Source organism: Stegodyphus dumicola, chromosome X2 (assembly GCF_044657685.1).
Source record: "Stegodyphus dumicola isolate Sdum_Otavi_A_Nest chromosome X2, ASM4465768v1".
NCBI classification, from domain to species: Eukaryota; Metazoa; Arthropoda; class Arachnida; order Araneae; family Eresidae; genus Stegodyphus; species Stegodyphus dumicola.
This window is the reverse complement of record NC_140781.1, coordinates 80,064,649-80,078,892: the sequence shown is the minus strand read 5'-3', so window position 1 is coordinate 80,078,892 and position 14,244 is coordinate 80,064,649. Positions and strand designations below refer to the sequence as shown.

Below are 14,244 nucleotides of genomic sequence, written 5' to 3'. Positions count from 1 at the left end.
ATTTTTTTTAAAATACATTTTGATTTTTCATGATGTCATTTCATAAAAAATTCTTCAGATTTATTTACTAAATTTGAATGTTTGGTTTTTTTCATGTGCCGATTTTTCACTGCAGTTAACACATGATGGATATTCATTTCCATTGATAATACAATGTGTAAAACTGTATTTAATAAACTAGTCTTCATATTTTCTCAGTTTTTTATTAGAACTACAAACAGAGCCAGTGATTTTTTTTTTCCAGTTTCATTAATAGTTTTTCTAAGTTTATTAGATATTGGTCCATCATTCCCATTTTTATTGTCATTCTGTTGTGAATATTGGGTACCTATTTTTAGCCATTTATCCAACATGAACAAAATTGCAATTAAAACAAAATTGTTTTAATTACCCTTCGAGCATGCTACTGAAGCAGCATGCTCTTCGAGCTTCAAGCTACTAAATTATCCAATACTTAAAAAAAATTATGTACTTACCTGACAACGAATTTGGTTACAATTAACAAATGCAGTTTATAAACGATATACTATATTATAACTGCAAAATGCATATAAGACAATACTGATATCAAAGAGATTGGAATAAATTGAGTAAGCCTCCGCTGTATGCCTCGTGCAGTGAAACGTGACGACTTATCATGGTGGACTTCTGGTTGGTTTGATTTTACATGCTGATCATTGTTGTCTCAATTTGCTGTGAAAAGGGTAGGAGGTGCATGTGCAGTTGAATTTTGACTCAAACTGCTTGGAAAATATCAAGTGTTACGTGTAAATCTAGTGGAAAACAATAAAATAAAAATTTAAATACGGAATTGTTTAAAATTCTTGGGGAATGTTAAAAAAACATACATAAGTCTCTTTAAATGCCTTATATTTTTTATTGACAAATAAATTTCTTTGGATCTGGCAACCCCCAGTCTCCACACCACTGGTATATACTGCTCTCTAATGTAGCATAGGTCAAATTTCAATTATGTTCATATTTAATATGTGTTTATTAATTGATTTTTGCATTTCTAGGTGAGACATCTTCTCAGCATCATTTGCAAAGTCTAACAAGTATAACAACTAATTCTGATACTTCTGTCTCCAAGACATTCATTCCAGATTACACTGTTGTAGCTATTACTGAAACACTTTATATGAAAATCCACTGGGCAGTATATCTTGCTGCATATCGAGCAACTCTTATGGAAAGACATCACAGGTTGGATCCTGATAATGAAGAGATATTTAATAACAACTGGGAGCAGGATTTTCAGTTTTCTTCTTCGGGATCTCTTAATCATTTACAACCCGATCTTTCTTCTGTGAATGTTAGTCCAGTATTAAATAATAAAAAAAATAATCCGAGTCCCATTACAAACCGAATTCCGACTGTGACTTCTACTAGTGAGGTTGTTAAACGCCGTGCTAGTGTTGAAGTAGGTTGCATAAGTCGATATCCAGATGCAATAATTAGTGATGGAAATTCAAAAGCTCAGAAAGGCAAAGAAGCTTTAAAAACTAGCATTTTTTCAAATCCTGCAGAAATCCCCTTGATTGATATGCCACACAGCTTGAACAGTGTAGCTGAAGATGAAAATAATCATGAAAGCTGTGATTCTGTTGAAATAGTTGTTGGCAAAAAACTGAAAGATGGTATAAATGGGAAGAAAAAATCTTCAGTCAATAGTACTGCTGAACAGACTAATGAAAGAACAAGACTGCTTTATCCTTCTGAAGCATGATGCTGAAAAGTGAGTGTTTTCTGTAAATAATGAAACATATTCAATGCATCTGTGTCCGTAGAAATCTAAATGATATTGTAAAAGAATTTTGATATATTTATCTTTTTTTTTTTTTTTTTTTTTTTTTTAAGTTTTTCTATTTTTATTCATTTCATAAGTAAATATTTCATGTTATCTGTGGAAAGTTCAAACTTTGTCAGAGAATTTTAAGCTTTACAGATATTCTTGTTGAACCTACATAGTTCTCTTAACATTTTATTTTTGTATCAATATGCTTATTCGAGTATACACATAGTATTATCTTAGTTGAATGATTCAAGAGTTACATACTTTTAAACATTAATATTAAAGATGCATATTAACATTGTTAATTTCAGATGAACATATTATAAATGTGGTAGCTTGTTCACAGATTTTGCAAAAAATGTTAGTTATTATGATGGTATTTCAAAAATAAAATTATGATGTCCTGTTAAAATGTCATATTTTAGTATAATTATTTATATGAGAGACTAAAAGTAGAAAATTTGATTAACTGTAGTCATGCATGTTGTAATATATGTATATAGGTTTTTCTTTGACAGTTTAAACTGTATCCAATGTCTATGATATTATTCTGATGTATAGTTTAAACCCTTTGAAAACAGCTGCCATTTAGGCACTTAAAGGGTTAGTGCAGTTGAAACTAGTAAACTTAAAAGTTTCCACTCATGATGTAATATGAATCTGTTCTGTTGAACATTTATGTGAATATTTTTTGTTATGTATCTTCACCCTGCATTTAAACGATGCACAAAAACGCCTTCTGGAGTTCATGTATATAGTTAAAATTTTTAAATTATGACTTTTTCCCAAAGAGAGATATGTTTCATATTTTACTCACAAGAACTTTTCCCCTTCAAATTAAATACTTTTAGTTTCAAAGATAATTTTTTCATTAAATTCCAAATTTGTTTTCAAAATATTGTAACTACTGAAGTGGATAATGCATATTTCACGAACAGTACCTATGCAATCTTATTCTGTATAAAGAGCCTAATGTAAAGAAAATGGTGTATAAATATACTCTATTTTTTCCTTTTTTCTTTCTACTTCTGTGTTGTTGTTTTCTTTTCCTTGAACTGGATTATTCTTAATAGTAATCTGGGTCTAAATGAGTTATAATACTCATGCTGTGATACTGCGTTCTGTAAAACTGTGTAATATGTTATTGTATGTAAAATAGCTACAAGTTTATTTTTTCATTGACTGTTTTTGAATGTACTTTTTGAGCATCCAGATTATATGGACATCACTTTCAACTACATGAAGAAACCATTAATTATTAGTATGAGCATCGGTATTAAGTGTAGGTAACTTATTTATTAATAATAGAATTCAAACATACTTAATGTACTTAAATTCAATGATTGCAGTCACACACATACCTGCAGGTCACTCTGTCAGCTCATATTCAGATCTCAATTCATAGTGAAGCCAGGTTTCTTCCTTAAAATTGTGATTTATGTGCTTAAAAAGTGGATGAAAATTATTCTTCATGTGGAAAGTGATGTAGATATTTATATGTGGCTCAGGGCATTTTTATATTTTTTTGAATGCTAAAATATTTTCATAGGGAAAAAAATTGATGAGTATCATATTTATGTTTTAAACATTGTTAAAAATAAGTGTTTTATTTCTTATAAACATTTGATACTCATCTAAAAAGACGTAATGAAGAAGGAAGTAATCTTCAATATTTTATTTATGAAGACTGATGTCTACACATATGCATAAAAAGGGGGGAAATCCTGAGCATGAGAACTGATGATAGATCCTAGTGCAGATATATTGCATGCTTTATGAAACGTGCACGCGAGTGTGTGTATATATGTTACTGTGAAAGACCGAAATTGGAGAATGTCGACTTTCACCGGAGAATATCAACATTCACCAAATACGTCGGTGAAAGACCGAATATTTCTCTACATTCTTGTATATTCGGACCCTCACCGGTGTATGTCGACAATCACAGTTATGCTCTGGTGAAAGTCAAAAAGAGAGGTCATAAAGTGCCATAATAGTTTAAGTTGTTGCAATAAATAAGATTTGAATCACATAATTTAGTAAGTTTTTTATTACTGTTATTTTATTTTCTCATTTAGAACCTATTGTATAATTAAGTAAGTTTTTAACTTCTGTTATTTTCCTTTCTCCTTTTGAATGTATTGTGTGTTTTAGGTTCTCATGTTCTTATTTCAAGTCTCAAGTGGTTTATTCGCGACTGAATTATGGAGAAGAAAATATAATATTGTTATATGTTCAACATTCACCATTAGTACATGGTGAATGTCGACATTGACTGGTGTAAGTCAGAAATAAGAGTATTTGGAAAATATTTCATACATACACCAAGAGACTATGTGAATGTTGACATTCACCGGTGAAAGTCGACATTCTCCAGATTTCATTGTTTCACCGTAACATACATATATAAACACATTTTTAGATCGCGTGTGTGTATATATATAAACACACAAATTTAAATCACAATATTTCCTGTTATAAAACTGCTTCAAAAGGAGAAAAATACTTAGTATCTATGGGTGTAAATGATACTGTAATTCATTACTAATATTTTAGACTTGTGCAATATTTTAATTGTATCAAAGCAGTGTAAAAGAATTGATTGTTGGTGCATTTGTAAATGTAATCCATTTTATCTCCTTAAATTATAGTGCTAAAATTACAAGATTAAATGGTTACTTAAGAGGTAAGATGTGCTGTTCTTTGTACATAATGTATTTCACTATTATTTATTGTGATATCAGATCCCATTTGCCTTTAATTAATTAGAGACTTTTTTCAGTGCAGGAATGCAGACTTATTTTTTGAAGTGAGCGAAATATAAAATATACCGCACTGTTATGAAGAAAAGTAATGTTATTAGGATTCTGAAGAAATGATTGTTAGATTTTTATTCAATGTATTAGTTTATTTTTTATATTATATGGTATTTTTCAAATTAGTATTGAAGCAGTAATTAGATGGAATGGGCTTGGAAGTTATTGTTTTCTGCATTGCCATTTCTTGGAGAACGTAGCTAGCTTTTCTGCAGTTTAAATTTACTCTTCTTACAACTGTCTTTACTAATAAATAAAAAAGATTCTCTAATTTGAATATAAATATCAGTGGAAATTAAATTTCATTTAGTGTCAATTTAAAATCAAAAGGCTGTTTGTATTTCAATAGTTAAATAATACTAGCTCTCCTTTTTAAAGAACAAGTTCCCAAAGATTAATTACAAAGCATTAAATTTACTAATACATAATTAAATATTAATGAATAATTTATAATGGTTAGTTAATATTTTATTTTTCAAAAGACTAGCAATTTGGGATAATTTTGCTTTGAACAAAATATAATTGCAGTGTGTACTGTGTTCAACCAAGAGCTTTTTCTCACAACGAATGTTGATTGTTACTTTTTTTAACCTCTTAGAACTGAAAATTGAGTATTACTTTTCATACTCTCTCTATTGATTTTAAATGAAATATAGAAAATGCAGAAAGGTACTATTAGGTACTTTGTTTCATCTGCTTATACATTTCCCATTAGAAAAAAGAAGTTTCTGTAATCACTGAAATATGTAACCAGCAATGTGCCATTTTCTGGAAAGCCTTTTTATTCATTATTTATGCCTACTATTGATACTTTCACATGTGTTCTAATTTCTGTAAGTAAATATAAGACTTTAAAAATAATGTAGTATGTATATTTAATAAATTTTATGCTATATTACAAATACTTCACTAGTTATCTCAGTTAGGCCTTCTAGTTGCACCTGTGGTCATAACCAAGCACCATTAATTTACCATCCTTCACATTCAAATTCAATAAATCTATTACATTAACATTTCTAATTAGCAATTTAAATTACTTTTCTAATGTGCATTTTTTAAAATCTCACTTTTACGACAGAATCTTCATGTTTTCTAAGAGAAGGAAATTTGCGGGTAGAAAACTGATTTTATTAATCTACAAAACTTTTGGAGATAAAGTGATGGCATCCTATTAATATGATTAATATTTAAAACCCAGATGAACATTCTATCAGTATTTTTGCAATGGCTACATTTAGAACAGCCGTACTAAAATTAAAGGTGAAACTAAATATTGTATAACAGTATTTATCATGCACATGTGCTGCCATTAAATTTTTTCTTTTTAGTGTGAAAAAAATGGTCTGGCATCAAAATTTTTTATTTCAGTTCCCATCACAAACAAGTTTTATTTTCTATGAATAATAATACATCTGTATGTGACATGAAGAAAATTGGTCAGAAATATCTAATTTTCATGTTTCTTCATAGATTTAACTTTTCAGTGCCTTGCATTTGATAGAATTTTCACTGAAAATGCATATAACAGACATGGAAGTTTATATTAAAATATAGGTATGAAAAATTTTATTTCTTAAAATAAGTTAATTTTTTAACTACTTGCACAAATGATTGATAACAATTTAAAAACTAATCTTATGTAAACTATTCAACTCATTTAATGGCTTTATAATTTAAAATTTTTTTAAAACTTTTCTCAGCTTAAGATTCTTCTTCCCCTCTTTAGCCCTTTCAATACAGGTGTGTCATACAGTCAAAAGTCGTTAATTCGGACACCCATAATCCGAAATGATCTATAATCCGGACCTCAAAGCTACAAACTTTCTGCGCATGCGTAGTGTAGACGCATGCGCACAAGACCTTTATGGCTGCGAATATGCGTGTGCGCATGCGCAAAATACGTTTAATGGACCTTTGAGTGCAAGAGAATTTAACTACAAATGGTAATGGCTGATTCTAAGTTTTCAACTACTTGATAACTGAAAGACCAGTGATTTGAGTTTTCTACATAATCTCAGATTTTATCATATATTTATATTCCTTTATCTGAAAGGGTAGTGTGCCTGTTTTTTGACAGTGGTGATCCAGGTACTATGAGAGAACAAATGTCTTTTTTTTTAATAGGAATGAACATTCAAACGGTAGCTATGTTTACATTATTAACAGTAATGTTTCAGAAATAAGGCATGATTACACAAGTTACCATCATCGTGCATCTTGAAAACAGCTATCATACTGTCTGATTCAGTATTAGTCAAGTCATTTGTAGAATATAAATTCCTCTTGACAGCAACACTTCTCAATATGGGAAAATTTTGGAACAAGTTTTTAATTTCCAGATTTTTCTGCATTGTCTATAATATCTACATGCCATACTTGTAATTTGTGTCATTTCTAGAAAAAATGCTTAATAGAGTAATCTGAACTACCCTTTACATAAAAAAGCATAGGTTTATGCATAATTTATTACTTTAAGTTAAGCACTCTTATTATAGCACTGCACAGGTTTTTCAAGAAAGGCTGTCGTACTTCCTTAATTACTTCAAGACATGTACAGTTTTTTTTTTTTTTTTAAACTGATACTACTCAGAGCTATTTGTAGCTTGATCTATCAGCTAAAATGCCTCCAAATAAGGTAGTAATGATAACATGGGGAAAATGATTCCGTGAAAAAAAATTACATTTGGAAATTCGCCAATAGGAGAAAATGTGGCACTGTTATAGTCTACACAGCTGAGAATAAGACAAATGAATTATAAAAATTTCAGTACAACACTGCTTTAATACAAAATATGAATTTTCCTAAAGGTTACTGAGCTATTTCAGTGTGCTATAGTATTGATTCAAAACACTTTATTCAATAAAAGCACTTCCTCAGCGAAGGCATAGACCCTTTATAATGTGACCACCCTTCTCGTGAACTCATCCTGTACAACAAATTCTCAACAGCTGAACATAACATGGCTCTAGGAATGCTCAGAAATGTCCTTTAAGATGACTTTGATAGACCTTGAAACTCAAATAAACCCACACTATAAAATCACATGCAAGTGGGGAAAAAGCAATCTATATCCCTTTCTTCTACATACATCCATACACTGTATGGATACATACAACAGCCACTGTACTGATAGACCAATGTGCAGTGCTGCTCCACCTTGCATAAAAGTTACCTGAGACAGTAATTACGTCTACTAAAGTTGTGGAATGACAAAATTAGTCAGCATATCATGATACCTTAATGGGTTTGTGGTGCTAGAGAAATGTTCTAAAGAAAAAAGTAGTCTATTAAGTCATGCCAAGCAGTGAGTTTAGGTGAATGAAATGGGATTTGGATGGCCAAATTCATGAATTGTGACTGTTAACAATCCCATTTAGGTGAAAATAGACTTCATCTTCCACAAAATTCTTCACAGCTAAGCATTGTTGACTTTCATCATGGTAAGAAATGTCGGAGCAAATGATTTTTTATCATCCTTGTGTTTTAATTCTTGCATGCGGCTCATCTTGTATGGGTAAAAGTGAAGAACTTTTTGCAAGATTTTCTTTACCACTAAAAGATTTAAATCCAATTGTCATGCTGTTCCCAACACACAGCTACTACTAACAATAGTCCCACGGTTGAATCAACAATTACAGTAGCAACATTGGTAACTATCTATTCAGACACCAGTTCCCTTCTCTACCAAACAAACTGCTACAGATCCCGTTCCTTCAAATTTCTAAATATGCCTTTCAATGCATTAATCGATAGAGGTCCTTTATACAGGTTATTACAACTTCTAAACTCATGAAGAGCAGCAGATGTGTTCAACTGTGAAGATAAATTCACCAGTCATGTGCACTGAAGTAAAGTGTGATGCATGTCGAATGCAGCTCATATTCAGAATGTCCTTCAGTGGTTTTCCCCTTTATAGACTGAATTACTGACACTGCTGTCATTAACATAAATGAGCATTTATATTTCAAATTCCTGCATTTAATATAAATTTTCAGCCATGTAGACTGCAGCAGCACACTTTTCTCTATTCATGACTTTGAGAATTAATTTTTAATTCATGGAATCTTTTTCTCATGTCACAGCTCTGAGTAATGTCAGTTAAAACAAACATTCTGTACATACAATTATGAAGTTTCTCAGAATAAAGTAGAAAATTTTGTGAAAATAGTTTGTTTTGATACTGGAACATAATCTAACTTTTCGTATGGTACCCATAGACCAAAAAGTCCACATTATGTTTTAAGAAAGTACCTGTAAAATGCCCCACACCCTTTTTATGTGCCCAATTTAAGAAATAATTGTAAAATAAAATAATAAATTATGTATAAATTTATGTACTTCAATTTTTTTAATACCTTATAATTTAAACAATTGCAGATTTCCATGAGTAAATTTTGGATGTAAAACTGGGAATGATTTTATATATAACTTCGTAAAAACGTAATGAACAATTTACTAACTGGACCTAAAAGTAATTTGACATTTACATCTTCCTATTCACCTCACCTCTTATGTCAAAAAAAGTTGCTATCAAATTCTGAATCTTATTTTGAGGAACTCTGGTTAAAAAGTAGGTTTCTACAATCAATATTAAAGACTAATGCCATATTTTTCACAGAATAGCTTATATATTCTATAGTATATTATGAAAATGTAATTAGAATTTGGAAGGGGCATATTGTTTGTGATTGAATCAAATGCTCAAGTAGGAAACCTTAAAATATTATTTACAGGAAGAGTATTCTAATTGGATACTCTTTAAAACTATTAAAATTTTGATGCGTTTTTACTGTGGCCTTGTATTTTAAAAACATAGATTATATTCTTCGCATGTAATAACCATTTTGTTGCATATAACTTATGAAGTTTGTGAATACGTATATTAAATATTACTAAATATTTCACTTCATGTCCTATTTATTTTTCTATATGTCATTTTGTGATGTTTTATATTTAAATTTGAGTTTTGTACTGTTACAGTATCCGAGAATTTTACGTAAATTCATCTCTGTAGATAATTCTTACTTCGTCATTATCAGTTTCATGGCATTTAAACTGAGCATACGTGAAAAATAAAATGTTTTGCTTTAAAAATGTCTGTTACTTAAAAATTTGCAATTTTTTCTTTCTGTAATACAACTACGAATATTTATAACTCAGTTTCTATAAAGAAATTTAGCTTTGAATATTTGGACAACTTTTATAATGGCTTCCTAGTACTGTTTAAAACTGTTTTTACATCCCTATTTCTAAAGAAAAAATTTCTCATTATCTTATTTTTTTTAACATCTGCACTCAGTAAAATAAGATTACTTTTTAACAACTTCCTAAATAAAATGGCTTTAAATGTCCATTTGTCAGTCAGCTTGGCGATAACTTGTCAAACTACAGCGATAACCATTACTCAATGTTAAATACTTGCCCCTGTATTCTTCTCTCTATCGATTTTTCATGTTACATTACACTGAAAAATACAACAATTTCACATATAATTGCACTAAAATAACCTATCTATGTACAAAATTCATAACATTACCCCCTCCCAAGGACTGCACGTCCCGGGCAGTACAATTTCTGAACAGGAAGCCATACTTACAGTTAAAAAAAATCAGTGTACTAAAACAGTTATTCCAGCAAATAACAAATCAATAACTGAGTGCATAAGCCTATAAATTTATAAACAAATAGGACCATGGTCTTATACTATTTATATCATATACACTACATACTATGGCAATAGTAAGGGGCTAACCTGTCTTAATGAACGACTCAATTTAATGACTTACAGATCCAAACAACGATGTCATTCAGCCTGTTTAGGACTGTGTAAGGACCATCCTAAAGTGATTGTACGAGTAGTACAGGAGAGAGTCCTTTCTGTCAAACCGGATTCCACAACCACACCTTGTCACCTTTGCTGAATCGACATCTTGTACCTCTCGTGTCATATCAGATTATCATCATCTCCTTTGCCTAGCTGACTTGCTGTTGTGTAAAAACGTGCATTAAATGATGCCTGAAGGTCTTGGATGTCTCTTCAGATGATGAAGGTGCATCCAGAGGGTGACCAAACAAGAGATCACATGACTGACCAAAGGACATCTGCGACAGGGAATAGCTGGTAGTCTTGTGGACAGCATTGCGATAGGCCAGTAAGAACAGCGGCAATCTCTTGGTTTCTGGAAACCACGAATGAGAGGTTATTAAGAATAGTTTGATTAAACCTCTCCTACGCAATTTGACTGAGGACGCAAAGGTGTCATTAACCAAACATGCACTCCGAACATGGAAATCCAGCCAGTCATTGCCTCTACTACTTTGACAGCCTCTTGATCAAGAATAGGATAGGTTTCAGGCCACTTAGTGATGTAATCACTGATAACCAGTACGCATTTGTTGCCATCAGCAGTTGGTGCAGAGGTCCCAGGATATCAAAGGTGATGCGTTCAAAAGGTGCTCCTATATTGTAACGTTGCAGCTTCCATTGGCTGTATTTCTTTGGTCCTTTCAGACCTGCACATGTGTCGCAAGTTTGGCACTTCGCATGTCATCCCTTGCATTTCTCCAGTAGAAGTGCTCTCAAACTCTATGCAAAGTCTTCATTATTCCAAAGTGGCCTCCTATGTATGTAGTTCTTTAACCCATTCAGTACAAGCATGTCATATGTGCATCAGCAGCGAACATTACCTCATGGCCGGATGTGTCATATTTGAATCACCATTTAATTCACTCTACCAGCCGGGGTAACACATTTGACTTTTTAGATGGGACATTTAATTAATACAGTCAAAAGTCATTAATCCGGACACCCATAATCCGAAATGATCTATAAATCCGGACCTCAAAGCTACAAACTTTCTGCGCATATGGGTGTGCGCATGCGCATAATACGTTTACGCATGCGTGTTTAATGCATAACTGACGGTATAAGCTAAGCTAAAATTATCTATTTCAGTTAATGTTGCAGATTGCGTTGTTCCTTAATCTTTGAATTGGATCCGGCTTATTATTTTTTGCAGGCTGTTAGAGCAATTTTATAAAAGCAAGCTTGAACTTTCGATTATGTCAAATAGAATTTCCGATGCTGGAGCTGCCAAAGGATCTACAAAGCAAAAGTATGTTTCGATGTCCATCAAACAAAAAGTGGAATTGCTGCAAAAAATGGATAAAGTCATATGCTTTGTTTCTCTAACCATTCCGAAATCTGTTTATCAATTTCACGCTGCTCTGCGAGGGGGGGGGGAACGTCGTGGCACACAATGAATTGGAAGTTGATCTGTCAGCACTATCCTTATCTTCAGGGCAGATGCTTTTATTTTATTTGGCTTATAATTCCTTACTAAATGCAGTATTTCATCTCGATGTACTCCGTCTTTGATATGATTTAAATCAAATTCCTCGTCATTATAATTCACTTCCGATAGTGAAGAAAGTGAGAGGTTATTGAAAACGAAAAACTTTCGATTGACAAATTAGTCGGTATTCTCGACACAGCAATTATAGGACTTGAACAGCGGAACCTTGTAAATAAACAAGAAATTATGTCTGTTTATAGAATTAAAGAGAAAGTATTATCACATAAAACGAAGCAACTTAAACAACTTACATTGAAAGAAATGTTTAATAAAGTAAATAAATATTAAGCTTTTTTTTTTTTTGTAAATTTTGATATCCTTTAGATCATAATTGTTCTTTATTTCATAAATTACGGTTTCATATTTATAATTTCTCCATGCCATCTTACCAGATTTAAACTGATGATCTATAATCCGAAATCGCCGAAGTCCCGACGAGTCCGGATTAAAGTCTTTAGACTGTATTTTTTGTTGCCGCTTTATGTAGCTGTATGCCTGTTATGGGGAAATATGTCAAAAGTTAAGTATGTTTACCTTCATTCCTATGCAATAATTTTTAATTTTTGGTATTTTGTTTAGGAATGAGAGCGAGATTCGTGGGTGGGTGTTGAGCAATGTAATGTGTCTTAAACTGCGTCATTTGATATAAAGAAATGCACGTGCTCTCGCTGCATTGAGGTACTTTTTTTATTTATATTTTTGCGATATAGTGAGATAGATGTTCTATCATTAGAGGTTTTTTTTATTACTCTTAGATTTTTCGTGCTTTGAGATGAATATTTTTAATCCTCAGCGAAACGTATCTTTTTTTAATGGCAAACAAAAGCAGTATCTAAACGTAGAATATACACAATCGCTAATTCGTTAGTGTTGAGTTATGTAATGGCTCTTACTGTGTCATGAACATGTTTTCGATGCTCTGGAATACTTTTAATTTATTACTTTTTCTTATTTTTATTTTATTTTTTATCGGTTAGTAGATGTTCTATCATTTGAGACTTTTTTATTACTCTTTGAGTTTTCCGGCATTGAGACGAATATTTTGTATCGCTTAGCGAAAGTTTTTTTTTTTTTTAAATGGCAAAACGAAAGCACTATCTGACCGTAGAACATAATACAAATGCTAAATGAGTCAAATTTGCTGAGTAAAATAGCAGCAGATATTATATTCCTGTGACTAATGTAACATTGGACTAACGTAAACCCATATTTCAAAGAATATCATACACTGTCTCATTTTGAAACATTGCTTACTTTTCATTGTTTGCTCGTTGAATTTTAAGGAAAATATATTAATAAAGGCTTAAAATCAATTCTGACGACTACCTGAATGTTCTTCTCAAAATGTACCCAAAATTTGAAAAATTGGATGACAAATTTCATACGAATTTTTTTCCAAGGTTAGGCTTAGCAGCATAAAATGCCCATCCCCACAGGACAACGCATCGTCCCAAGAGAACGCTTCGTTAACGCGACTTCCCAAGAGAACGCTTCGGTAACAGAGGTGCCCGTTGCGAACGGGTTAAGGGCGTCTGGGATCTTGGAAGTATCAGCTACCATTGGAATGCCTTTCTATCATCTGAATCAAACTTCCGGTACAAGATGCTGTTTTGAATATGAAGCTCAGTATTGTTTTGCGTTGCACTATACATTGAAACGTCCAGTCAGGTATGTTTCCTGTTTGAAGACTCCATTAACTCAATTATGGATTTAATGTCGCTCTCTTCCAACTGGTCTTTTTTAACTTTGATGACTATGTTCATCACTCCATGGGTCTGGGTAAGGCAATGTGGAATTCGTAACATGAGGTATGACCAGATTAAGCAGCTCGTATTTCACTGGAAAAATATTGGCAGCTTTCTAAGCAGAGTCTTCTAGACAGGGCGTCAGCATTTTCATGTGAATATCCTCTCTGGTGACTCATAATTACATCATATTCCTGGAGTCCCTGTAGCTTACTGGCTATTTGACCAGAATTTTTTAAATTTAAGAGCCAGGTCAATGACGTATGATCTGTGCGAAGCAGGAATTTTATGCCGTAGAGCTAGTGATGGAAACGTTCAACGGCTTTAATTATGACAAGCAAATCTTTCCTGATTACACAGTACCTCTTCTCCAGTTTAGATAGACAGTTGCTCCAGTACGCCACGACTGTTCTTGACTCTTTATTTCTTGGGAGTTTGTTGAGCTGAGGATAGGTCAGAATTGCAGCAGATGTTAAAAGGTTGTTAAATACATCCGTACATTCTTTTGTCCACAAGAACTTTTGCTTGGTCT

At 32.1% G+C, this 14,244-nt stretch overlaps 1 protein-coding gene across 1 annotated transcript in view; it reads left to right on the top strand.

Moving 5' to 3' along the window:
- LOC118183994 (unextended protein-like) overlaps window positions 1-9,516 on the top strand; it is a 174,844-nt gene extending 165,328 nt beyond the window's left edge. The window contains exon 6 of the mRNA XM_035353627.2: window positions 1,020-9,516. Coding sequence (XP_035209518.1) covers window positions 1,020-1,729 — 710 coding nt within the window. The 3' untranslated portion in view covers window positions 1,730-9,516. The remainder of the gene's footprint in view (window positions 1-1,019) is intronic.
- The last annotated feature ends 4,728 nt before the right edge of the window (window positions 9,517-14,244 follow it).